This window comes from Lepidochelys kempii, chromosome 15, assembly GCF_965140285.1.
Source record: "Lepidochelys kempii isolate rLepKem1 chromosome 15, rLepKem1.hap1, whole genome shotgun sequence".
NCBI lineage: Eukaryota > Metazoa > Chordata > Testudines > Cheloniidae > Lepidochelys > Lepidochelys kempii.
The window spans coordinates 3478368-3505759 of NC_136394.1; the positions used below are offsets into that span (position 1 = coordinate 3478368).

The 27392-nt window shown below is 49.4% G+C and overlaps 1 protein-coding gene across 4 annotated transcripts; it reads right to left on the reverse strand.

The window, feature by feature from the left end:
• Nucleotides 1-1617: 1617 nt before the first annotated feature.
• On the reverse strand, nt 1618-27392 carry LOC144929493 (uncharacterized). Of its 4 annotated transcripts, none has more exons than XM_078849009.1 (6): nt 27320-27392; nt 25642-25802; nt 21637-21836; nt 19256-19382; nt 12822-12941; nt 1618-7207 (listed from the first exon to the last, which is right to left on the reverse strand). In XM_078849009.1, exons 3-6 carry the CDS (start codon nt 21667-21669, stop codon nt 5379-5381), a joined length of 2109 nt encoding a protein of 702 aa, XP_078705135.1. In that variant the 5' UTR covers nt 21670-21836; nt 25642-25802; nt 27320-27392; the 3' UTR covers nt 1618-5378. The 4 variants fall into 4 exon arrangements, with proteins under 4 accessions (XP_078705135.1, XP_078705133.1, XP_078705134.1 ...); XM_078849007.1 differs by having other exon boundaries at nt 27246-27326; XM_078849008.1 differs by lacking the exon at nt 27320-27392 and adding an exon at nt 26672-26778.

The following is a 27392-nucleotide window of genomic DNA, read 5'->3' on the forward strand; positions in this document are numbered from 1 at the left end:
TTAGTAGAGTATAATTTATTCCCCTTCCTGTATGGAATAAGCTATACCATTGTAAGCACCTTTACACTGGTTTAACTGCATCCATGTGAGGGGCAGGTGTACCGCCTTAACTATACTGCTATGCTGACGCAGCACTATGTCTGGGTGGAAACAATGCCTGTAGATGTGATTTTATGCCTATTTAGTTAAATCAATGCAAAACCCTCCCCGGACACACTCAGTAACAGCAGCTTATTTTGGTTTAGCTTAAGTCAACGGGGAACAGGTTACAGATAAACCCAAATGAGCCACTTTTACCTTGGCCTAAGAGGCATTTGTAGCTGTACCTGATTTAACAAAATCAGGTTAAGTTAAACTGCAACACCTTTCTTGTGCAGGCAAGATCTAAGGATCCCAGTGCTAAGAGTACCTAGGGGAAAGCAGTCAGTGCTTGTGAACTGGACTGGCAGCTAACAGCAGGCACATGGGCCCAGACTTTTAAAGGTGCTTATGTACCTAGTTCCCATCGATTTCAATGGCAGTTAGGCATCTCAATACCTTTAAAAACCTGGTCTATAACTCCTTGTGTTGCAGAGAGATGGCAGCTGCCTGAATGCAACCCACCTTCCTTTATGACACTGAATTTTGAATAGAGCTGTCAAACAATTAACAAAATTAATCGTGATTAATCACATAATTAAAAAAATGAATTGTGATTAATCACACTGTTACACAATAATAGAATACCATTTATTTAAATAGTTTTGGATGTTTTCTACATTTTCAAATATATTTAATTACAACACAGAATACAAAGTGTACAGTGTTCACTTTATATTTATTTTTGATTACAAATATTTGCACTGTAAAAAAAAAATAGTATTTTTCAATTCAACAAATACAAGTGCAATCTCTTTATCATGAAAGTTGAACATACAAATGTAGAATTATGTACAAAAAAACCCCTGCCTTCAAAAACAAAACAAAGTAAAACTTTAGAGTCTGAAAGTCACTCAGTCCTACTTCTTGTTCATCCAATCACTAAGAGAAACAGAAAGAAAAGGAGTACTTGTGGCACCTTAGAGACTAAAAAATGTTAGTCTCTAAGGTGCCACAAGTCCTCCTTTTCTTTTTGCGGATACAGACTAACACGGCTGCTACTCTGAAACCTAAGAGAAACAAGCTTGTTTATATTTACTGGAGATAATGCTGCCCGCTTCTTAATTACAATGTCACCTGAAAGTGAGAACAGGAGTTCGCATGGCACTGTTGTAGCTGCCATCACAAGATATTTACATGCCAGATGCCCTAAACTTTCAGAGCTTCGGCCATCCTTCCAGAGGACAGGCTTCCATGCTGAAGACACTTGTTAAAAAAATAATGCGTTAATTAAATATGTAACAAAAAACCCTACATTTGTAAGTTGCACTTTCACGATAAAGAGATTGCACCACGGTGCTTGTATGAGGTGAATTGAAAAATACTATTTCTTTTGTTTATCATTTTTACAGTGCAGATATTTGTAATCAAAAATACTATAAAGTGAGCTGTCTATGCTTTGTATTCTGTGTTGTAATTGAAATCAATATATTTGAAAATGTAGAAGAACACCCAAAAATCTTTAATAAATTTCAACTGGTATTCTATTGTTTAACAGTGCAATTAGTCACGATTTATTTTTTTGAGTTACTTGCATGAGTTAATAACTGCAATTAATCGACAGACCTAATTTCTAAATGTTTACTCTTATGTTGCTATCAAATTGGCCTTTGAATAAGGAACCAATCAGCCTCGGGATTCCTTTTGTGTTATGCAAAGCAGCCCTGGATAAAGACAATCCACCAACCTGAGCCATGTGACTGACATAAACCCAGCGAGCGGGAATGAAAGGTCATGTGATGGGGAACGGATGGGTGGGGATTAAGATATTTTGAACCTAGTCCCAATTCCCAAAGGCTCTATGACTTCATGCTCATCCAAAGCCTGGTAAGCAGCCTGTGCATCCCATCACCAAAGAGGCCAGATGTATATATCCTGACTTTAGCAAGGCTTTTGATGCTGTCTCGCATGACCTTCTCATAAACAAACTAGGGAAATACAACCTAGGTGGAAGACCGCTCCCAGAGACAAATTATCAGTGGTTCATAGTCAAGCTGGAACGGTATATCAAATGGGGTACCACAGGGATCAGTTCTGGGTCCGGTTCTGTTCAATATCTTCATCAACGATTTAGATAATAGCATGGAGAGTACACTTATAAAGTTTACAGACAATATCAAACTGGGAGGGGTTGCAAGTGCTTTGGAGGATAGGATTAAAATTCAAAATGAGTTGGCCAAACTGGAGAAATGGTCTGAAGTAAATAGGAAATTCAGTAAGGACAAATGCGAAGTACTCCACTTAGGAAGGAACAATCAGTTGCACACATACAAAATGGGAAATGACTGCCTACGAAGCAGTACTGGGGAAAGGGATCTGGGGGTCATAGTGGATCACAAGCTAAATATGAGTCAACAGTGTAACACTGTTGCAAAAAAAAGCAAACATCATTCTAGGATGTATTAGCAGGAGTGTTGTAAGCAAGACACGAGAAGTAATTCTTCCGCTCTACTCTGCGCTGATTAGGCCTCAGCTGGAATATTGTGTCCAGGTCTGGGCTCCACATTTCAGGAAAGATGTGGTCAAATTGGAGTAAGTCCAGAGAAGAACAACAAAAATTATTAAAGGTCTAGAAAACATGACCTATGAGGGAAGATTTAAAAAAACCCAATTTTTTCAGTCTCAAGAAGAGAAGACTCAGTGGGGACATAACAGTTTTCAAGTACATAGAAGGTTGTTACAAGGAGGATGGAGAAAAATAGTTTTCTTTAACCTCTGAAAACAGGACAAGAAGCAATAGGCTTAAATTGCAGCAAGGGAGGTTTAGGCTGGACATTAGGAAAAACTTCCTAACTGTCAGGGTGGTTAAGGACTGGAATAAATTGCCTAAGGAGGTTGTGGAATCTCCATCATTGGAGATTTTTAAGAGCAAGTTAGACAAACTCCTGTCAGGGATGGTCTAGATAATACTTAACCCTGCCATGAGTGCAGAGGACTGGACTAGATGACCTCTTGAGGTCCTCTCCAGTCCTGTGATTCTATGATATTCTAGGATGCCTTCTCTCACTGAGCTGCAGCAGCTATCCACGTCTAAGTGACTACGTGAGCATCTGGGTCACCCTCCTGTACTATCTTGGACTAGTGCTGCCCGGAATTGGGGAGTGGGGTCAATCCCCCCCCCCCCACACACACACACACACAGCTCCCAGGGAGTCCATGTAAGGGAAGTAGGATTCAGGAATGGGTTAAAGATGCAGACAAGGCCTTAATTAGCCCTGCTGTTCCTGCACCTGGGGAAGGGCAAAATTATCAAGAAGGAAGCCCAACAGCTGGAAGGGGGAAGCCAGGAGGAAGTCCTGGGTCTGACAGAAGGAACGAGGACCCAGGAAGGGCACTGACCAGGCTGCTAGCAGTGGGCCCTAACGGCCGAGAGGCATGAGTCCTTGGAAAGAGGCCCAAGTGACCGAGGTGGTTGCAGGAGGTAGAAAAACTAGGCCAGAAGTAAACAGAGGCTGCAGGAGATGAAGACTCTTGGTGTGGTGGCCACAAAAGAGGGTGCAGTGAGGATGAGTGACTGGAATGGACTAAGGTGGTGAGTGTGCTGGGGCTGGAGACGCTGGGTAACACTGTTAGATTTGTCATTGTTTTCAGAATCCCAGGGGAAGGCCTGAGGGCCCAAGCAGGGGGCCCACAGATACTGAGACTGTGGTTTCGACTCGGAATTTGGTACCTGAAAGGGTGAACTCGCTGGAAGGTTAACTTGTTGGAAGCGGTGAACCACTAGGTGTCCAGAAAGGCTGCTGACAGGGGCAGGGAGAAGAAGAAACTTGCTATGTGGGCTCAGGCTCCAGGGCGCGCACCAGGCAGCGGGCTGCTCTTTCACGGGATTTTTGCCATGAAAAATTGATCATTTTTTTTCACTTTTATGTAACTTTGCCCCAGAAAACTTAGACTTTGTCAAAAACTGCTTATTTTTTGGCTGAAAGCTTCCAAAAACTGAAAGTTTTCCAGTTTAAAAAAAATGCTCAAGGAAAGCAAACACTATTCCACTCTTGATGGAAATGTTTTGAATACCCATAGCTGAGACTAGCAGTCTTGCCAGATGGTAAGCCTTGTAATATTTGGTCCCTTTCCTAAAGCCCAATGGCTGGAATCAGGTTATAAACTGAGGTTCTCAGTTATCACCTTTAAAAAAAAGTTTCTAGTCCTGATGGCTGCAGAGAGATGGTTCAGGTGTAGAAAGAAACTTAGAAAAAAAATAAAATTTCCCCTGAAAGTCTGTTTCCAAATTAAGTTATCTCCCATCCAAAAACATTTGGCAATATTTTTTTAACAAGTAGCTGCAACAATAAAACATAACCTCAGTGTGAGCTTTTTCCTCCAGGCTGTGTAATCCCGGCAGGACCTTCTGCATCCCAGACTCATTCCCTGTGCCCAGAAGGCCTCCAGAGCATTGGTGGAAATTAACAGGACATGCGGCAGCACAATGAGTCAGCTGGACCCACTCAGACAGTTTTTTGCAGGGTTCCAATAGAAGAGAACTGCCACCCTGTTACGGGAACCAATTGTGCAAATATTCACATTGGCGTACTACTCACATGAGTCAGGGGTCTTCAGATGGGGAAATTCATTTCATGCAGAAGGCCTGTGCCTGGCTTATGTACCACTTAAGCCCTTATAGGGAGTACATGATGCTGGCCTTTTGCGGAGAAGTGAATTTCACCACAGTGGGAGTAAGGGCTTCATTCTCATGCCCCTGCCACTGAGAACCTCAAACACCTGATCACTTCACACTCCGTGCCAGTCAGTTTATAATATTTGCTACTGTGTAGTCATTGAACATTGAACTTCACTTGTCTTGCAGACCTCACTGAGACTTAAAAAAATCTAGCCAACCCTCTTGACTCAGCTATGCTATACTGTAATATATTGTCTGTAGGGCTGCATAAGAAATTCTTGTTTGTATCATCAATTACATTCATTGGCAAATCTTTTTATAATCAAGAGAAATCCTGTTTGTAAAGGGATAAGCACAAGAGGATCGCACTTAACTCTGCATTGCCTGGCTTTGGACAGCTTGTTTTCTCAACCTCAACGTTCCACAGCACTAGTTTTCTGCATGGAATTTCCTTGTTCGTTCCCAATTGTCCCAAAATACGATTATTCTTTTTTCTTCATGAAACAAGTCTTCCACCCTCTAGAAATACTGCCAATGGCACTTCCCGAACGCTGCCTTTCCGAGGTCACGGAAACACATCTGCCTTCAACGGCTAGCTCTTTTTGTTAAATGCAGCCAGGTCCTATGGTGCGTGGGTTTTCTGATGTTTTCTCAGATGCGCGTGTCGTCTAAAGCCTCTCTCACACTCAGGACACTTATAGGGTTTGTCTGTCATGTGGATTTTCTGATGCTGAATGAGCGTCGAGCTCCTGCTGAAGCTTTTCTCACAGGTGGGACATCGATAAGGTTTTTCTCCCGTGTGGATTCTTTGATGATCTATGAGACCCGACTTCTGAGTGAAGCTTTTCTCGCACTCATTGCATTTAAAGGGTTTCTCTGCGGTGTGGCTCCTCTGATGCGCCATCAGCTTGGAGCAGTGGACAAAGCATTTCTCACATGCAGAACACTTGTAAGGCTTTTCCCCTGTATGGGTTCTGGAGTGTTTAGTAAGGGTTGTGCTGGAGCGGAAGCCTCTCTTGCACTCGGGACACTTAAAGGGCCTCTCTCCTGTGTGGACTCTGCGGTGTTCAACAAAATGGGATCTCCGAAAGAAGCTTCTCTCGCATTTGCCGCACTGGTAGCGTCTTTCCCTTCCAGGGTCGCTCCTGGAGGCGTTTGGCTGATCAGAGGGGCTGTCCTCCTCCACAGCGCCCTCCTCCGTATGGACTCGGAGGCGGTGCTCGCTGAGGGCCGAGCTGCGGCTGAAGCTCTTCTCGCACTGGGGACATTTGTAGGGTCTCTCTCCTGTGTGGATCCTCTGGTGCTCAATGAGCCGGGAGCTGCGGCGGAAGCTCCTCTTGCATTCAGGACACTGGTAGGGTCTCTCCCCTGTGTGGATCCGCCGATGCTCGGTGAGGTGTGAGTTCCGCACGAAGCTCCTCTCACACTCTGGGCACTGGAAGGGGCGCTCCCCTGTGTGGATTCTCTGGTGCTTGATCAGGTGTGAGCTCAGAGCAAAGCTTTTCCCACACTCTGTGCATGTAAAGGGCCTCTCTCCGGTGTGGCTCCTCCGATGCGCAATCAGCGCCGAGCCCTGCTTGAAGCTCTTCTCACACTCGCTGCACGTGAAAGGCCTCTCGCTCGTGTGGGTCCTGTAGTGGGTGGTGAGGGTTGAGCGGTTCCCAAAGCTCTTCCCGCACTCGCCGCACTGATGGGGCTTTTTCCCAGTGTGGACCCTCTGGTGCTCCGCCAGCCGCGAGCCTCGGCTGAAGCTCTGCTGGCAGTAGCTGCATGTATAGGGCCTCTCTCCGGTGTGGACTCTGTAATGCTGCAGCATGCTCGTGCTCTCTGCAAAGCTCTTCTCACACCTGGTGCACTTGAAGGGCCTCTCCCCCGTGTGAATTCTCTGGTGTTTGATCAGTCTGGAGCTCTGGCTGAAGCTTTTCTGGCACTCAGAGCATTTGTAGGGTCTCTCCCCCGTGTGGAGTCTCTGGTGTTCCATAAGCTTTGAGCTCCGACTGAAGCTCTTCCCGCACTCGGGGCAGCTGTAGGGTCTCTCACCCGTGTGCACTTGCTGATGCTGAATAAGGTGTGCACGCCGGCCGAATTCCTTCTCGCAGGTGGGGCACTTATGGGGTTTCTCCCCAGCATGGGCTCTGAAGTGAGAGGTTACATGCGACGGGTAAGGAGAGCGTTCACTGTATTCCATACAGCAGTGCAGCCTCTGCTCGGGGGGGGTTCTCGCGGAGGCAGCGGCATCTTCCACTTCACTGAACCCTCTGCCACACCGATTCGCTCCACAGCTTCGGGTTCCTGCTGGCTTCCCCTGCTGTCCTTCTGAGCCAGGCTGACCCTTGCCCACACCCCCGCTGCAGTCTGGGAAAGCACTTGCCCTGGCTCGTGGCGAGGCCCTGTGCTTGCCCAACCTCTCTGGAGACTCCTTGTCATTATTTCTTGAGACAAGCTCATTGGCTGGAATAAAGGGGAACCCAGAGCTGAATTAGTGCATGCACACAGCTCAATGGCTACTGAACTTATTTCATAAATGCCTAAGATAAATATATTTACGGTAAGTCCTGTTTTCAGAAATGATTTAGATACTCCAGAGCCTTAGGCTTGGTCTGCACTACAGAGCTAGGTCGACAAGGCAGCTTACGTCGACCTAATTACGTCAGTGTCTACGCTACAGCCTTGCTCCTGCCAACGTAAGTACCCTACTACACTGACATAACTCCACCTCCACAAGAGGCATAGGACTTATGTCGGTGTAGTTAGGGCAAAGCAGGGTTTGTGTAGATACTATTACTTACATGGGCTGTTCGCTGTCTCTGCCGGAGCCATGAAACTGACAAGAAAGCTGGCTCCAGGCTCCCCTGCCGGGCTGCTGCGGAGTCTCCACTCCAGGCTGGGCTGCTCCCCGTGGTTCCAGTTCCCCACTCCCTGCCGAGAGCACGGCAGCCACCCAGGCTGCTGGCTTGGGCTGCCACCCTGGCTCCCCACTGGGAGCCCAGCTGTCCCCCATGGTCCTGGTTCCCTGCTCCTCACTGGGACTATGGCAACCAACCAGACTGTGGGCGTGAATCTGCCCACCAGAGGCAAGAAGCCCTGAATGGCTTCCCCCCCACTCCCAGCAGGGACCCAAAAGCTGGGGGAGGGTAGCTGTGCCCCTGGTGCTCAGTCCCCTACACTGTCCCTCTCCAATCCGTAGAAGTGCTCCTGGTGAGGGTGCACAGCACTGTGGCTGTAAAACGACCTAACCTGGGTCGATTTAAGACTGTAGTGTAGACATGCCCCATACCTCATCGAAGTCAATGGGACTTAGGCCTAAGGGCTAGATCCACAAAAAGACTGAGGTGCCCACTGGAATCCTCAGCCCCAGATTAGGTGTCCAGGCTCCCTACACAAGGCATGAGAGTCAGGTACCTAAGAATGCGAGTTACAGGAGACAGCAAGCTGGGCGTTTCGCTGCTTAAGTTAACCAGTAGGAAATGCTGACGAGAGGGCTGGGGCTCAAAGGTCATTAGAACCTTTAGAGATGTCAAGAGTAACAAGAAGGGTTTCTTCAGGTATGTTGGCAACAAGAAGAAAGCCAAGGAAAGTGTGGGCCCCTTACTGAATGAGGGAGGCAACCTAGTGACAGAGGATGTGGAAAAAGCTAATGTACTCAATGCTTTTTTTGCCTCTGTTTTCACTAACAAGGTCAGCTCCCAGACTGCTGCGCTGGGCATCACAAAATGGGGAAGAGATGGCCAGCCCTCTGTGGAGATAGAGGTGGTTAGGGACTATTTAGAAAAGCTGGACGTGCACAAGTCCTTGGGGCCGGACGAGCTGCATCCGAGAGTGCTGAAGGAATTGGTGGCTGTGATTGCAGAGCCATTGGCCATTATCTTTGAAAACTCGTGGCGAACCGGGGAAGTCCCGGATGACTGGAAAAAGGCTAATGTAGTGCCAATCTTTAAAAAAGGGAAGAAGGAGGATCCTGGGAACTACAGGCCAGTCAGCCTCACCTCAGTCCCTGGAAAAATCATGGAGCAGGTCCTCAAAGAATCAGTCCTGAAGCACTTGCATGAGAGGAAAGTGATCAGGAACAGCCAGCATGGATTCACCAAGGGAAGGTCATGCCTGACTAATCTAATCGCCTTTTATGATGAGATTACTGGTTCTGCGGATGAAGGGAAAGCAGTGGATGTATTGTTTCCTGACTTTAGCAAAGCTTTTGACACCGTCTCCCACAGTATTCTTGTCAGCAAGTTAAGGAAGTATGGGCTGGATGAATGCACTATAAGGTGGGTAGAAAGCTGGCTAGATTGTCGGGCTCAACGGGTAGTGATCAATGGCTCCATGTCTAGTTGGCAGCCGGTATCAAGTGGAGTGCCCCAAGGGTCGGTCCTGGGGCCGGTTTTGTTCAATATCTTCATAAATGATCTGGAGGATGGTGTGGATTGCACTCTCAGCAAATTTGCGGATGATACTAAACTGGGAGGAGTGGTAGATACGCTGGAGGGGAGGGATAGGATACAGAAGGACATAGACAAATTGGAGGATTGGGCCAAAAGAAATCTGATGAGGTTCAACAAGGATAAGTGCAGGGTCCTGCACTTAGGATGGAAGAACCCAATGCACAGCTACAGACCAGGGACCGAATGGCTAGGCAGCAGTTCTGCGGAAAAGGACCTAGGGGTGACAGTGGACGAGAAGCTGGATATGAGTCAGCAGTGTGCCCTTGTTGCCAAGAAGGCCAATGGCATTTTGGGATGTATAAGTAGGGGCATAGCGAGCAGATCGAGGGACGTGATCGTTCCCCTCTATTCGACATTGGTGAGGCCTCATCTGGAGTACTGTGTCCAGTTTTGGGCCCCACACTTCAAGAAGGATGTGGATAAATTGGAGAGAGTCCAGCGAAGGGCAACAAAAATGATTAGGGGACTGGAACACATGAGTTATGAGGAGAGGCTGAGGGAGCTGGGATTGTTTAGCCTGCAGAAGAGAAGAATGAGGGGGGATTTGATAGCTGCTTTCAACTACCTGAAAGGGGGTTCCAAAGAGGATGGCTCTAGACTGTTCTCAATGGTAGCAGATGACAGAACGAGGAGTAATGGTCTCAAGTTGCAGTGGGGGAGGTTTAGATTGGATATTAGGAAAAACTTTTTCACTAAGAGGGTGGTGAAACACTGGAATGCGTTACCTAGGGAGGTGGTAGAATCTCCTTCCTTAGAGGTTTTTAAGGTCAGGCTTGACAAAGCCCTGGCTGGGATGATTTAACTGGGAATGGGTCCTGCTTCGAGCAGGGGGTTGGACTAGATGACCTTCTGGGGTCCCTTCCAACCCTGATATTCTATGAGAACTGGGATTCACAACTGCGAATCCTCTCCTGAAGTTCGGTGCCTAAGCCAAGGCAGCCCTTTCTCACAAACAGCCAGACTGAGAACCCCACCCCATTATAGCCAGTAACCCAGCGGTTGGGGCACTCATCTGGGAGATGAGACCTATTTTCAAATCCCCACTCTGCCGGAATTGGAGCACGGACATAAACTTGGGTGCAAACCTCTGACCAGTGCCCTAACTAGCACTTGGGTGTTCTGGGCTGGCTTTGTTCAGGTTAGCTGTGCTACGAGAACACCTACTGGACTGGGCCCCACAGGCAAGAAACACCTAACTAAATAATCCTATAGGGGCTTGGACATGAGCTAGGATGCTGAGCAGCTTGGCAGCCTCAGGAGTTACCTGGACTTGTGCCTGTCCTCCAGCAAAAACTTAGCCCCCAGGGAACTTCACCTGCAGAAACACTGGCACTTGCAGGGTTGGCCAGAAGCTAAAAAGGGGTTCTGAGGATCGCTCTGGCACCTAGCCACTGGAGTTTGGTGCCAAAGTCCCTTTGTGGATCTAGTCCTAAATCACTTCTGCAAATGGGACTTGGGCTCTTTGGAAAATGCTGCCCATCATCTACAACAGAATATCTCAGCAGCCTATTTAATGAACCTGAATCTGGAATTCCAAACAACCATCTAATAAATGCATCATGATCCTACTGCTGTTCATAGACTACCACTTATTTTCTCTGTTTTGTGTGTCTTGTACAAGCAGACAACACTTAAAATTGACACCTCTCAAGCATACACTGATTGTTCCTAAATCTCAATCTTGCAAGAACAAGCACCAGCTGGAATTTAGTTGCCATTTACTGAAAATGAATAGGATTCCTTTATAGAGTATTTGATTAATCCTAGAAAAATCTCTCTTATGTGTGCTAAATATTCTGTAAACTGGAATATGCTACAGGATAACTTGTTTATTCTTTTGTAGGACCTTTTTTATTGTTTATAAGAAATCCTGAAATCAAGTGTTTAATAGAATAAATAACTGAACTAATATATCTATTGCAACCATCAGATTAAGGAAGATTAATTGGAAATGGAATCCTGTGGAAGAGGGAAGCTTTTGAAATACCCAGACAGACAAGTATCAGCCAATTAACTGATCTGGCTGCTTAGAAGGTTATCCGACATTTTCCCTGCCCCGCTCTCTTCCGGGCTGTTACCTATGCAACATGGAGAGCTATCTAGGGCCGTGGTTCTCAACCAGGGGTCCAGGGCCCCCTGGGGGGCCATGAGCAAGTTTCAGGGTATCCACCAAGCAGTGCCAGCGTTAGACTTGCTGGGGCCCAGGGTAGAAAGCTGAAGCCTCACCACATGGGGCTGAACACCGCGGCCCTGAGTCCCGCCACCCAGGGCTGAAGCCAAAGCCTGAGCAATGTGGCTTCGTGGGGGCCCCTGTGGCATAGGGTCCCTGGCAAGTGCCCTGCTTGCTACCTCCTAACACCTGCCCTGGCTTTTATATGCAGAAAACCAGTTATTGTGGGACAACTGCAATTGAAGGAGGCGGTTCCTCTGAGCTCATATAAAATTTATATAGATTGCATCAACAATCAACTGTTCTCAGTGAGGAGTAGGCATGTCTGTGTTCCTTGCTGGAGAACAGCTAAGAGAAAAGAAAGGCAATCCAAGCCATTAGAGAACGCTCCCAATCCAAAATCACATCACACAGCACATTGTCTTTGGTCAGGACCCCGCTCCTGAAAATCACTGATCTTTAGTGACTGCAAGCATGAAAACAAAGAAACTAGAGAGGTGTCCCTAGTGCTATATACCTCACTGCTGGACCCTCTGTATGCACTGTCCAGCAAAGAAGTGCAGGTACACATGGCCTCCTCTTCAAAAGTGTCCACTGATTTGGGGTCCCTGAATTGCTGGATCCCCAAGTGGAGACATCTCTCTTCTGATTTTTCAGAGGTTTTCAGCATGAAAATAAGGCACGTGGTGCCTTGTGCCAAGATTCAGGTACCCAGAGTCAGTGGGCATTCTTCAAAAAGATGACCATGAGCTCATTACGTTTATTAGTGTCCCTCTGGGCTTCTGGGGATATCTCACAAGAACAGTGAGCATTATATTGCTCGTTAAGCTTAGGTGCCAGACAAGTCACTTCAACTATACTGTAACTAGGAAGGGGGGTGGGAAGAGAATTACTTAGCCTGTATAAGTAAGGACAATGATACAGGCCTGACAGGGCTGAGAAGATCGTGGAGCTAGATATGCAAGTTAAGAGGATGGGGCCATGTTAGCGTTTTGGATCCAGAGTTTTGGTTTAACCCATTCTGAAGATGGAGACCACACGCAAGCCAATCCAACTTCAGATTGCAAACACCCTCAAGGTATGGGGGAGTTCAGATCCAGGGCTTGTCACTTGGGTTCATTAGCATGAATATTTTATTACTATGCAAATCAGAATGCACAGTGTATTACTATGCAAGTAAGTATGCAAATTTTCATTACTATGGAAACTGTGTGGCAAATTTTATTACTGTGAAAATTAACATGCATATTTTTATTAGTATGCAAATTGGAATATTAAAGGATAATACGAGGCCAAATCTTTTGGTCCTCCAGTAGTTTTAGTCAGTCCTTACTTCAGTGAAGGCTTCTTTTGAGGAAACACCGAGTCAGAACCAGACAAGCCAGAATCAGCCAACTTTTTACTAGGCAGCTTTTGAAAGATGCAAATAACTGTTAAAGTGTAAATTGTTACACACCTGAGGAAATGTACCTAGAACTGCCTCCTTCCCCTGAGTCCTGGCAAGTCTGGGCACATGGCTCTTCCCCTTGTTCTATCAGCCAGATAAGGGCAGGTTTGGTAGCTGCATGACCTGGCACTGGAGAAGAATGAACATTAGAAAAAAACTCATTTCATATTTTCTAGGGGACAAAATAAACAAACAAACTTTTCCAATGAACCTTTTGGGGATGGGAAAATTGGGTTTTTGACTAAACACTTTTTTTTGGTGAGAAGGGTCTGCTTGCTGCAGAAACTGTTGTTTAGGTGAAAACTTGAATGTCTAAAACCAAATATTTCCATTCTGAAGAGCTGCCACAGAGCCCCATGCTCCCATCCGCCTCTACGGGCTGGGCTCCCCAGCAGGACTTTTGTCTCCCATTATGCAGCACAGCAATGTGACCACCCCGGTGCACCACCTCCCCTCAACGAGACAGGACACCACTGTGCATCGTGGGAGATATAGTCCCATCAGAGACCACAGCCTACAGAACAAAATGGAGAATGGGACACTTGAACTACAACTCCCAAGGCACTGCAGCATCATTTTCCAAATAGAAATATTTTGGGGGTTTGATTTTCGGTGGGGAAAGCCCCACGGAATATTTTGACAAAACCTATTTTTCATTTTCATCTACATTTTCTGCAGGAAGAAAAGACCAGAACACTTTCCAACCAGATATCCGAGGCCTGGTCTACAGTACATGGTTATTTCGGAATTAGTCGAGTTAATTTGAAATAAAACTGATTCCGTCCACACGACCAAACCGCTTTTTTTGATTTAAAGGGCTCTTTAATCCGATTTCTGTACTCCACCTTGGCAAGTGGAGTAGAGCTAAAATCGAGATTGCAGTTCCGGGTTACAGGTACTGTGGATGCAATTTGACATTATTGGCCTCCGGGAGCTATCCCAGAATGCTCCCTTGTGACCGCTGTGGACAACACACTCAACTCCCATGCACTTTTGAATTTCATTTCCTGTTTGGTCACTGTAAGCATGTGGGACTCACCCCTGTGGCGCCTCCTGCTGGTGCCCGGGGAATTAGCTCTACTTCCAGCCTTGGAGCGCCCTCTGCATTCCGGTATCCCGCTTACGCTCGGGCCCCCATGTCCCTCCCGGACCCGGTGCCCCTTGTACGCCAGGGTGCTGCCCCCTGGCAGTAACCCCTCACTTGCAGGGTCTCCCCACCCCCTATCCCCACCTCCCCACAGTCTTTGGCTACTGCCTAGTCACTATCTAGCCCCCGTTCACTGGGGCTGACTGCAGTATATAAGCCACCCCTCACAGGCAAGGGGGGTTTGGACCTGTTGCCTCTGCCTACCCGCGGGCTGCCCCCTGCAACCCCAATACGTAACTGGCCTTCAACTAGGTCGCAGCCTGAGGGGTTTCCAGGCCGGAGCTCCCCAGCTCCCCTGGCCTTCCCCCAGCCCTGTTCCACTCTAGGCACTTGGTTAGGCTCCCCAGCAGCCAGGTCCTTGTCTCTCTACAGAGAAAGTCTGTTTGGACTCCTGGCTCGCAGCGTCTTATAGGGGCCAGCTGGGCCTGATTGGGGCATGGCCCCAGCTGTTGCTGCCTTCCCCAATCAGCCCAGGCTTCTTGTCCCCAGCCACAGCCCTCTCTGGGGCTGTTCTAAGCCCCTCAGGGCAGAAGCGGGTGTCTACCCCACTACAGTCACCATCAGCACAGGTGACCATCAGCACAGTCCACCATCACAGGAGACCACGCAGTCCCAGATTCGCAGGTGAGCTCCTGCATGGTCTAAATGGGAGGTACTGGATCTCATTGCACGTTGGGGAGACGAATCTGTTATGGCAGAACTACGTTCCAAAAAAAGAAACACAAATACATACGCTAAAGTCTCCTGGGCCATGACAGAAAGAGCCTACTCCAGGGACACAGAGTAGTGTCGTACAAAAATCAAGGAGCTCAGGCAAGCTCAGGCGTACCAAAAAGCCAGGGAGGCGAACGGGCGCTCTGGGTCACAGCTCCATACATGCTGCTTCTACCATGAGCTGCATGCAATTATGGGGGGTGACGCCACCACTACCCCACCACTGTCCATGGACACCTGCAATGGGGGAGTTGCACAGAGCGAGGAGGATGAGTTATTGGAGGACAAGGAGGAGGAGGAGGAGGACGACAGTGCACAGGCGGCAAGTGGGGAATGTGTTTTCCCCCCAGCCAGGAACTATTCTTAACGCTGGAGCCAACAGCCTCCCCCACTCCCAAGGCAGGCTCCCGGACCATGAGCCTGGAGAAGGCACTTCTGGTGAGTGAGAGCCTGATCGGAGCCATGCAGTGGGGGGAAACCCAGCTGCACTGGGCTGTTCGCATTTAGTCTAAAGGGCTCATCCCTGCTCAGAGCCTCATCAGAGCCACGTGGCGGGTGCGGGGATGTGTGTTGTATGAAGTGATCATCCCAGAGAGCTTGCAGGCCCTCCTTTTATATGGCAAACCCACCAGGCTTTGCTTGCTATGGGAAAGGGGGCCCGGCAGTTTGTAAGCATTGAAATGAATGCGGAAGAAGCAGAACCCCGCATGCCCCTAGGGCTTACCATGGCTGCCTGCAAGCTGAATTCTGTTGCCTGGCTGCGTGTGATGGCTTACTCACACCAAAGTGGCAGGCACTTCAGTACAAGAGGCATGATGTGACCTTGTACAGAAAGAACATGTGCTGTGTACTATGAATTGCCTGTTTCACTGAGAAACAGTGTCCCCTTTGTTCTCTAAAATGTATCTTTTAAAATATGACCCTCCCTTTTTCTCCTCCTGCAGGTGCAAATGTTTCAACGGGGCCCCTATCTACTCCATCCCAGAGGCTGGTCCAGATTAGAAATCGGAAAAAATGAACTCGGGACGACATGTTTGCTGAGCTCATGCAGTCCTCCCACACTGATAGGGCCCAGCTGAATGCGTGGAGGCAAACAATTGCGGAGTCCCGTAAAGCGTTACATAAATACGAAGAGAGGAGGGATGCATGCGATGAGAGAAGGCAGGATGCTATGGTCAAGCTCATGGGGGAGCAAACTGACATGCTCCACTGTATGGTGGATCTAATGCGGGAAAGGCAGCAAGACCACAGACTGCTCCTGCAGCCCCTGTATAACTGCCCTCTCTCCTCCTCAAGTTCCATAGCCTCCTTACCTAGACACCCAAGTACATTGGGCGGGGGGGGGGGAGGCTACAGGGACCTACACACTCAACCCCAGAGGATTGCACAAACAGCAGAAAACTGGCATATCTGAAATTTCGATTTGGTTTCTGGACTTGTGCTTCCCTCCTCCTCCACCCCCCTATCCCAATACCCAACCCCTCCCTCGGTCTACCTTCTGATCTAACCAAGTCAGTAAACTGCGCAAGCGCTTTCAAACATCCAAAAGCGCATTCTACCACCATTCTACACTTGCTCAGCCTATAGATTAACTGCTCCTTACTACTGTCCAGGGTGCCTGTGTACGGCTTCATGAGCCATGGCATTAATGGGTAGGCTGGGTCCCAAAGGATAACTATAGGCATTTCAACATCCCCAATAGTTATTTTCTGGTCTGGGAAGTAAGTCCCTTCCTGCAGCTGTTCAAACAGACCAGAGTTCCTGAAGATGAGCGTGTCATGCACCTTTCCTGGCCATCCCACGTTGATGTCGGTGAAACATCCCTTGTGATCCACGAGTGCCTGCAGCACCATGGAAAAGTACCCCTTGCGGTTTATGTGCTGGCCGCCCCGGTGTTCCGGGGCCAAGATAGGAATATGCGTTCTGTCTATTGCCCCACCGCAGTTAGGGAACCCCAGCACATTAAAGCATCCACAGTGGTCTGCACATTTCCCAAAGTCACTACCCTTGATAGCAGCTGGTCAATGACTGCATTGGCTACTTGCAGCACAGCAGCCCCCACAGTAGATTTCCCCACTCCAAACTGACTCCTGACTGACCAGGCGTTGCAAGCTTCCACAGGGCTATGGCACTCACTTCTCAACTGTGATGGCTGCTTTCATTTCGGTGTCTTTGAGCTTCAGGGCAGGGGACAGCAAGTCACGAAGTTCCATGAAAGTGGCCCTACGCATATGAAAGTTTCGCAGCCACTGGGAATCATCCCATACCTGCAACACTATGCGGTCCCACCAGTCTGTGCTTGTTTCCTGGGCCCAGAATCGGCGTTCCACGGCATGAACCTGGCCCAACGCCACCATGATCTCCCAATTGCCACATGCCGTGCTTCTAGGAACATCCATGTCCATGCCCTCATCAGTAGAGTAATCGCGCTGTCGTCGCTTCCTCGCCCGGTTTTGCAGATACTGCACACACTGCTGGATAATGCGCGAGGTATTTACAATGGTCAAAACTGCAGCAGAGATCTGAGCAGGCTCCTTGCTTGCCGTGCTATGGCGCCTGCACGGGTAATCCTGGAAAATGGACGCGAAACGTAGGAGAGCAGAGTGGCAATGGAAGAGGTGCTGTTCAGTTCACGATAGCCGATAAAAGGCAGGAAATGGTTGTCTTCTGTAGCTTTCACGGCGGCGGGAGCCCAGGACAGACAACATGGAGAAGCTTGGTAGCGTGGCAAGAGCGGGAGAGCAGAGTTTGTGGTGGAAGCTGTGCTGCTTGGTTCACGATGGCTGAGCAGAGTTGGCAGCGGTTGATGAGGAAGGGTAGCTACTTATAGAGATTACATAGAAAGACAAGAGGAAATGCGAGGTGGATTCATAGTACCAGGAAAGAAGCGGTGCACCGTCTGCTGAAAGCAGTATGGCGTCTGCACGCCAAAAAGGCACAAAACGATTGTCTGCCGTAGCTTTCATGGAGGGAGGAGTTTCACACCAAATGGTAACTAACATGAAACCAACACCATTTCTTCACTGAAGGTGACATGGGTAGCTGATCAGTACTGAATGCTAATGAGGACCCTAACATAGAGGAGACGTACAGAATACAGTGTGTACACAGGTGTTGGAATTATGGCTCCTGCGCCCCCTGGTGTGAAGTGGTTTCCATCATATGCAGGATTTACAGTTTGGTTCGATGGCTCTCAGCACCCCCACTGTACACATTGTTCCAGTCCCCTTCACTGGAGACATGGGTGAGCTCAGAAGTTTGGATGGTGAGGCAGCATTAAAAATTCCTTCAAAGCCCATGGATTGAGTCACTCACCTATTTACATACCTGAACACACTCTTCTCATTTTCAGAGGGTTTTACTGAATGGAGCTTGTGTAGCATGTAGGTGACCTCTTTGTTTGATGTCTCCTGGGGAGCCTGTACAGAATGCAGGGGCGCTCTGTGTTTTAAATCTGCACAATTTATAAGCTAACTCCTTAACCACATGAACAAAATGTGTCAAATCAACATCTCACTGTCCATGGTACTGACTGATATGGCCAGCCTACATCTCCCATGATGCAATGTGGCCTCCCCTCTGACCAAGCAGCGTTGTGCTTCATGGGAGTCATAGATGACTACAGGTATATCATGGGAGATGTAGTCCAGCCAGGGAAACTGGCCCATAGGGGAGAATGAGGCCATCAGGCACCTGAACTATAACTCCCATGAGACAATGCAGCACCACAGGGAGATGTTTAATGTTGAACTTTTTTGTTCCATGCAGTTGATATTACAAATCTTAATCCTGATTTGCGATGAAAACAAATGTTGAAATATCAGTTTCCTGTGGAACAGAAATTCCAGTCATTCACTTGGTTCTAGTCATCATTCAGAGATGGTTTGTTGAGCAAGAATCTAAGAATTACTTCTTCAAAAGGAAGCTACCTCCGTTTTCAGAGCTGGCAGGTCTGACTTTAGTCCATTTTCCTAAAACTCCAGGGAGGGGCCTCTCTTATCTATTAGAAAGTGTATTTTAGCAGCAACCTGGTCTCAGTGTTTAAGACTTTCATCAATCAACACATAACAATAGTGCTTATATATATGAAGCATTATGAAGAAGTAAAGGGTGGTGAATGAGGGTTAATCTTGGTGCTGGTATATAATATTTTGCTTCTCCTGGTCACCTGTGTGGGGTTTTAAATATTCTTGCATTTTAAAATATGCGTAGTTAGTTGCCCTTAACAATGGAACTTGTAATCCTCTCAAAACTATTACTCCATGTTATACGTAATGAAGCAGATTTTAAATCAATATTTAGTGTATAGTTTTTCTTATATGCATAGTTAAATGTGAAGAAGTATATAATACTTATTTGCAACTGGAAGATGCTGTCAATAGAGATATTGCAGCTACTGCTATATTTTGGGAACATGTGAGGAATCTATGGAACTTGTCTACACACAGCTTTTGTACTAGTTTGAAACTGGTTTAGTTACAGTGGTGCAACCCTCCACTGTGGAGCACAAAAAATCAATGGCACATGGAAATAACCATGAACTGAATCTGAGTGAGAGCTAGCAAAGAAAAATTATCTTTACCCAGGAAGATCAAAGTCTCATAGTTGTCCCTCATAACGTCCCTGTAGAGCTCCTTCTGCCATTCCGCTAGCTCCTCCCATTCCTCCTTACAGAAATAGATGGCAACATCATCAAATGTGACCAGGGCCTGAAATGATAAATAAACCATGATCAGCAAGGTTTGCTTCAGTCACATCCTGACAGCGGCAGCCCTGGGTCCCGGCAGGGGAACCTTTTCCTATGTGTAACTCACACTGATAGCATACAGTCCAGCTGGTGCATACAAGGTGAATCCCACACTCGCTGCTCTCCCTTGTCCCCACAGGGCTCTGATGGAAGAAAATCAATTCCCAAAGGGATGCTGGGATGGTGAGTAGTAGCTTTGCCGTTCTCACAGTAGAGACTCCCCAACAAGGCAGCACTAGTTGCCACCACCCCTCTCGAAATGAGGGACACGTGACCCTCAGGATGAGGGACAATGCACTGTGAAATGAGGGGCACGATGAGGGACGTCCATTTCTTTACTGAGCACCCCCAGGAGCGCACATTTCCTGCTTCTCCACAGCCCCATCACCAATGAGCCTTTAAAAGCCTCCCTGCACTGCCAGCTCCACCTCCCTCTCCCCACCAAACACACCTGCTCTCTCTCATAAGCCACATCCTCCTTCCCTCTCCAAGGCTCCTCCAAGCCTGTTCCCCGTTATGACCACTCTGAACCAGTGTGTCCGTCCGTCCCCCACCCAGCTCCGCTCCAAGCCTGGATCCTCCTGAGCCTGTGGGCCTTCTCCCCTGCCCCCCATACCAGCTAGGACTGAGGACTTACAACTGTGCTCTGAGCAGCCGATGAGCACAGTGGAGCCACAGCAGGGTCGCCTGATAGGCTTGCTGACTTCTTTGGCCAGCTCTTAGGCCCAAGAGCAGATCTCTGGCTAATCCATGAGGCACATGCCTGCAGCTGTGGTCTTGCTCCTGCCTGCCCTGCTCCCAGGCTTGATCCCTGGCTCCTGCCTTGTTCCTGCCCTACCCAGTTCGTTCCACCCCTGCTCAGTTCCTGGCTCTGGCTTCTGCACTATTCCTGGCCACTGACTCCAGCTCGCACCACAAGGCCTGACCACCCACACCCCGGTTCATGACAATGCCTCAACCACCTTCACGTGGATGCTAGAGGGGCTGTAGACTCACTCTCTCCTCTGAAGCAGGATCAGCTGTCACCCTGCATGGCAAGGGCCTGTGGCTCTGCACCCAGAGCCCATGGCTAGATGGGTAGTGAGAGCTGTGGCTCCACAAAACCTACCTGAGGAGCAGGGTGATAAGATGCTCCCGCCCCCATCCCTGAGCCACAGGAGGCTGCAGCTGCCCCCTCCCTGCACTGCTGATAAGCTCAACAGTTGATCAGCAATGAGGGACTGCATGCTGGCAATGTTAAAAATCAGGCCGGATGAAGGGTGTCTGGTATGAGGCTCAGTACAGGCATAACTGGATGAAATGCTCTGGCTGCGCCATACAGGAGGTCAGACTAGATGGTCTAAGTTCCTTCTGGCGCTGGTGTCTATGAACCAACAAAAAGCAGATAGGAGAAAGGGCTACAAGAACAAGTCATTGTTTGTGGTGTGCTCCACAGACTGGAATTCCAGCGTTTCTCTGCATGCCCTGCAGCTGCGTTTGCTGGGTTAGGTGCAGCTGCACTGAATGGTGGAGGGAATACGTGGAGCAGCTTGGCAGAGCTGTTCCTGTGATATGAGGAGATGTGCCCATGCGCCTTGAGGGATCCAGGCCTCATTTCAGTGCTGAATTTTGTAAGTCGTGTCCATAAACGTGCACCAGGGCATCTTCTTGCCATGGGGACCACCAGCAGTTTGGTAGTGGGCTGCTGGGGCTGAGGGAGGGGTGAGTGAGACCAATGCCTCAGAAGGGTGAAAGGGGTGGCAGGTCTGGAGTGACCTGTGTGGGGTAGGCTCCGTGTTTGAACGTACAGCAGGTGTAGGTAGTTCCTGTTTGCTACACCTGACTAAACCCGAGTTTTACCTGAGCAAAGAGGTGTTAGACTCTGTCCTGCAGCGCTCATGTGTGTGCTGTGTCCCCAGGAGGTTCTGGAGCATCTATGTGGGTAGCATGCTAGTACATGTTACTGGCTTGTTGGGGCATTGCTCAGAGGGCAGGGTTAAGGTTGCATTGTGGGGGTGGCATGTACTTTATCCCTTCATGTTCTGGTTTTCAGAGGTTTACATTTAGATACTCTCCCCCTTCAGGTCATAAGGCACCAATGGACAACCTTAACTCTGCTTTAACCAAGTTTTGGGGCATTTGATTTCCTTGTTTGTTTTTAAATAATTTCTCAGCACCCACATGTTCCTCAGCCCAGCTTTCATCCTCCACAGCTCTAGCTCCTTGGCAAGAATTACCTCGGCCACAGAATGGACAGGCTGCATGTTCATCCCTTCACAGATCTTGCATCAGCTCTCCTGTCAGCCTGGCCATCACAGCCTGGTTCTCCCTCCTCCACTTCGAGAGGCAGATGTCAGCATGGACCCTCCAGGTTGAGGAGCTGGGGAGAGGGTGCAGGAGCAGTGCAGGGACCAGCATGGAATCAGTGGTGATCTTACTGCAGGGGAGGACAGACCTGGAGAGTGTGTACCTGCTGGAGGCAGGGAATGAAGACAGTCCCTACCCCAAATCTGGGCCTAGTGTGTGGAGAAGAGGCGGTACTCCAGGAGGCTCAGAGGTGTGTGAAGTGACCCATTCATTTTAATATGATGTTCTCAGTTGAATGAGAAAACCCAATGGATGTGAATACAGCTTGAAACAATAACTCTGAGAGGAGTGAACCACTCCATTCATCTCAGTGGCTGGTCCCTCCCCATTTCCTTGGGCATTTACTGTCTGCTCACACATTTGTGGCAGGGAGAGGTCTATTGCCCCTGTTTGTTCCCCCTCCCCGCCCCACACACATACCCTTCAAGTAGCACAACCTCCATAGACCTTGGCTCTCACACTGGGGAGGGCAGCAGGGAGTTCGCAGTTATGACCCCTCCTCCTTCCCCATTTTTGTGAGGACCAGCCCCCTATGAGCCGGGACAACGGACACTGCCTAAAGAGATGGGGCTTTGAATGGGAGGCATAAACCAGAACTTTTGGTCTCTGGGCAAAATTTCCAAAGGGAGCTGCTCCAGAATGCGGGCAGAGAGCAAGGATCATGCACAGGACACATCTACACTTAAAATGCTTCAGTGGAGATGCTACCCATGCCGACGGGAGGGCTGAGAGTTGGTGGCTAGAATTCTTCTGTCGATCTCGCCCTGCCTGGGGATTTAGGGCGGCTTAGCTACACCGAGCAGGGGTGTGGATTTTTCATATCCCCGAGTGCCATAGACCAGGCCACATTCTCTGAAAATAGCCAAGGGAAGGGCACGAACTCCCAGCGTGTGGGTGCAGCTCAGATTGAGCAACCACATTGTGTCATCCTGAGCCACCAAATTACAGTGACAACAGACTGCCTGGAAATCCTCTTGCCTCTGCAGAGCCTGAGCCTGTCTGCATGTGTGTTCACTCTTAGGTGCCACAGTCAGATACACAGCAACCCGAAGTTACAAACTTTACCTCTAGTAATGTTTTCAGTAGTGCTTCCTGGGAGGGGCAGCAGGGGCCATGCACTAGCTGAGGGGAACTGAGCGAGGGGGTCAGCATGGAGAGGAGCAAAGCCATAGTCTGAGCCGCAGACATGACACAAAAAAGAGAACGAGAAATTCGTAAAATGCTCATTGTAAGGGGGCTCTATCCCCTTGCTCAAATAGCCCCCAAAGTGGCATTAACACTGCCCAGCAGTCCCACAGGGCTTATTAAGACAATTCCAGGCAATATATGGAATCTGGAACACTTCGAATTGTTCCTCTTCAAACCCGACGCATTGCTTGACCTTACCTGTAACAGAACTGGCATTCGGCTATAGCAGTAGTTGCGTTAGACAGCCAGGGCTGTTTGTACAGCACTTAGCACAATGGGCTCCTGGTCCATGAGAGAGGCTCCTAGGCCCTCCCACAATATAGATAATAAATACTATGGAAGAAACGTAAGCTCAGTACTAAGCCCAGTCAGATACAGCAACATGAACCAAATGTCACAGTTTGTAGGAAGAGACTTAGCAGGGGAGAGGACTGTTGAATTTGGTTGCAGGGTTAGAATTCACTCTTCACTCACGCGATTCTCTTCAAGATGCGGTTTTGGGTCTAGCACTGATAAGCGACTGAAATCACTTCACAGCTATGGAAGACAGATTTCTTGAACGTCTTCTATGTTCCCATCGCCTTCTGAACCAGGAAAGGGAATATGGGCAGCATGTGAACCACTGGCTTGGGGAGGCAGGCCCCCAGCCACACCCCTTCTGCCCCAGGGGTGCCCCACCCCTTCTGCCCTTCCTCCCCCGCTGAGCCTGGAGATGCTCCCACCGCAGCTGCTGGTTCCCCAGCCCTGGCCCCCCTGGAGCCCAGGCTACGGGGGAAGAGCAGAAGGCAGGAGGGAGCCTGGGCGTGGAGCATGGGCTCCCCTGGCCTGTAATACCTGCCACCCGTGAAAGGGAAGATGAATAAAAGAGCCCTGGCCAATCAGAGCAATTAGATTATTTTAGAGGAGCTAGAGCAGAAGGGTAACCTCATGGTCAAGGACTCAAGAGACTCAATTCCCTGTCTGCCAAAGACCGTGTGTGACATTGGGCAAGTCACTTAGGGCTGGTCTACACTGAAAACCTATATCTACCTAGCTATGGCGCTCAGGGGTGTGAAAAATCCACACCCCAGGGAGACAGAGCTATGGCAACTTTAGGACTTGTCTACCCTTGAAACACTGCAACTGTGCCGCTGTAGCACTTCAGTGTAGACACTCCCTACTCCGACAGAGGGTTTCTCCCACTGGCGAAGGTAATCCACCTCCCAAAAAGAAAAGGAGGACTTGTGGCACCTTAGAGACTAACCAATTTATTTGAGCATAAGCTTTCGTGAGCTACATGGATGGCATGCATCTGATGAAGTGAGCTGTAGCTCACGAAAGCTTATGCTCTAATAAATTGGTTAGTCTCTAAGGTGCCACAAGTCCTCCTTTTCTTTTTGCGAATACAGACTAACACGGCTGTTACTCTGAAACCCACCTCCCAAAGAGAGAGGATAGTTAGGTTGATGGAAGAATTCTTCCATCAACCTAAAGCGGTCTACACTGGGGGTTAGGTCTGCTTAACTATGTGGCTTGGGGGGGTGGGGGGGATTTTTCACACCCCTTAGCAATGTAGCTGGGTCAACCTAATTTTTTAGAGTAGACCAGGCCAAACCCCAGGTGTACACAGCGCTAGGTCGACAGGAATTATTCCGTCGACCTAGCAATCGCCTCTCGGGGAGGTGGAACCCCTCCCATTGCTATAGTGAGCGTCTACACTTTAGCTCTACAGCGGTGCAGCCGCAGCTGTGCCACTGTAACATTTTAAGTGTAGACATAGTTTTAGTCTCTCTGCCTTTATTCCCGTGCCCCCTTCAAATAACGCACTTCCCTTACAACAGCTCTGTGTGATCGGACGGACTTAAAGATTCCGAGGTGCTCAGATACCATGATAACGGCAGCCATGTAAGAGAAGACAGAATCCATTAGTGATGAACCTTCCATTTTGAAAGTTTTGGGATTTGGAATATTCTGGATGTTTTTGTCTTTCTGCATTTCTGGGATCCTAGAGATTCGTTTGTTCCCCTCAACCTGGGAATAGTGAAGTAAATTATTCTTTTCATCGTTTCCAGTGTCGGCTACTTGCCCTCTATTATTTTTGTCTAGAAAAGGCCTGCTCCTTTGAACACCACTGCTGGTTCCAGGCCTTTGTTTCCAATGATTTCTATGTAGTACAAACCAATGGTTTTATTCTGACTCTGATCAGACACAATACAAAGTGTCTAGACTTTGGCATGAAAAGTGTTTCATTAAATATAATGTTGATTAAAGTCAAAATTCATAAAGCTTCCACTTAGGCTCCTCTATGTCCCTCCTTAAAGCCTAATTTTCTCATGATGCCAACAGATCACTATAGCCTGGCTGTGGATGGCAAGTGGCAAGCTGTGATTTCTGCTAAATTCTGTTAGCCTTAGTTTTAGCTCATCCTCCCAGCTTGTCTGTCTGTTTTGTCTACCTGTTGTGGCCTATCTGACATTGGAATTGTGGGCTCTCTGTGGAATGTTGTCTGTGTACAGCACCTAGCACAACAGGTCCGAGATCCGTGACTGGGTCCGAGGCGCTCCTGTTAATTACAGTTAATAATCTTTACCATTATCACTGGTTTTGATCACGTTACAGCATTTGAGAACTACGGGCTATGCTAGAATTTTCACTGTATCTTTTATCCACAGGCATAGAGTCCATGAGGTGCCATGATGGAGTCCTACCTGAACACAGCCATCTGCAGCCATTTCCCTTCCTGATGTTCCTCTGACAAATGGCTCGTTTCTCAGCTGTAGCTCGCCAGCCAGTGCGGAATCCAGGTCTCTTCCTGCCTGTGACAAGTTCCCCCCATCTGCTGAGCTGGGGCTGCCTGCCCCTTGCTCACCTTGCAGGAAAACACAAACAAAGGATAAGTGACTGTAGGCGAGCAGCATTTCTGTGCAACACTGGAACAAGCCATCAAACTGTTTGCCTATGTCCGTTTCTTGACGGTAAACTATCTTAATTTACAGAAAAGGAACAGGAATTTCACAGGCACAAAATGTAAGAGAACAAGATAGGCTGCTCGAATACCCTGTGATAGCGGATATGGCAGCAGCTTTAACCAATATAAAGAGCAAACAGCCCAGCATCACATGCAGCAACGGGAGATCCTGACGGGAACTGAGTGGGGAGGCCTGAGGGAAGAGGGGGACCCTGAGTGGGTGGGGGGAGAGGGTAGCTGGGGATCCGGAACGGATGGGAAGCAATGGGAGAAGTTCTGGAGGAAGGGAGAGATGCTAAGGCCCTGCATCCGGCAGTGCCCAGGCCACGAAGGGGATCGCAGGGGGGGTGGTTCCACCTGTGCATAGACATGCCCCGCAAGTGACACTGTGGTGGGCTCCTCCGAATGTGCCAGCAGCAAGAGCCAACAGGCAGGAGCAGGGATAGGAGCCACAGCTACACAGTGAATGCAGGGTGGGCTCGGTCCCCCCCCCCCCCCCAGAACACTTTCACCAGCTGCTTACGCCCCTAACTAATCAGAGACATATGTTCAAAGTATGATGCAAACATTAACCAATTTATCGCAGCAAGACAATTGTCCATCGGGTATTACTGTCCCCATTGTAAACAGCTGGGGAAACTGAGGCAGACAGTGGCTTGCCCAGGCCACATGGGGACCTGGTGCAGAGATAGTATTGCATCTTCAGGCTCCCTATCTCCCACCCTGTGCTCACCCCTCCCTGCTGTCTCAACAGGGACCTGTTCACTGACCCTGGGGAGCGTCCGGTAGGGACCTGGGCTAGCCTCGCACGCTCGCATTTTCAGCGACAGAGCTGCTATTAGGGCCTAATGAGCTCCAGGGGACTCCCACCTCACCTCACCCCACCCCCTCCCCTGCCCTCCCCTCCCCTCCCCTCCCCTCCCGGGGACTCCCACCTCACCCCACCCCGCCCTGCCCTCCCGGGGACGCCCACCTCACCCCACCCCCTCCACTCCCACCTCCTGCCCTGCCCTGCCCTCCCCTCCCGGGGACTCCCACCTCACCCCCCGCCCTGCCCTGCCCTGCCCTCCCCTCCCCTCCCCGGGACTCCCACCTCACCTCACCCCACCCCACCCCACCCCCTGCCCTGCCCTGCCCTCCCGGGGACGCCCACCTCACCCCACCCCCTCCACTCCCACCTCCTGCCCTGCCCTGCCCTGCCCTCCCCGGGACTCCCACCCCACCTCACCCCACCCCACCCCACCCCCTGCCCTGCCCTGCCCTCCCCTCCTGGGGACTCCCACCTCACCCCCCCCCGCCCTGCCCCCCCGGGGACGCCCACCTCACCCCCCCGGGGACGCCCACCCCGGCTCTCTCTGGGTCCAGGAGCGGCCCCCCCGCCCCTCAGCCACGCAAATCAACGACGCGACCTCGGCCACCTCCCCGCACGGGCACTGGGTCCGCAGCGGAGGCAGGAGCCCGGGGCGCTGCGGGGTGCGGGGCCCGGCGCGG

What these genes read in the sequence shown, in the direction of transcription:
- LOC144929493 (XM_078849009.1), bottom strand. Translation starts at nt 21,669, where the DNA reads ATGAACATGCAGCCTGTCCATTCTGTGGCCGAG. An exon ending in CTGTCCATTCTGTGGCCGAG is followed by an intron (nt 19,383 to 21,636) that starts GTAATTCTTGCC and finishes TTATCATTTCAG; the next exon opens with GCCCTGGTCACATTTGATGA. An exon ending in TTCTAGGTACATTTCCTCAG is followed by an intron (nt 7,208 to 12,821) that starts GTGTGTAACAAT and finishes CCTTTATTCCAG; the next exon opens with CCAATGAGCTTGTCTCAAGA.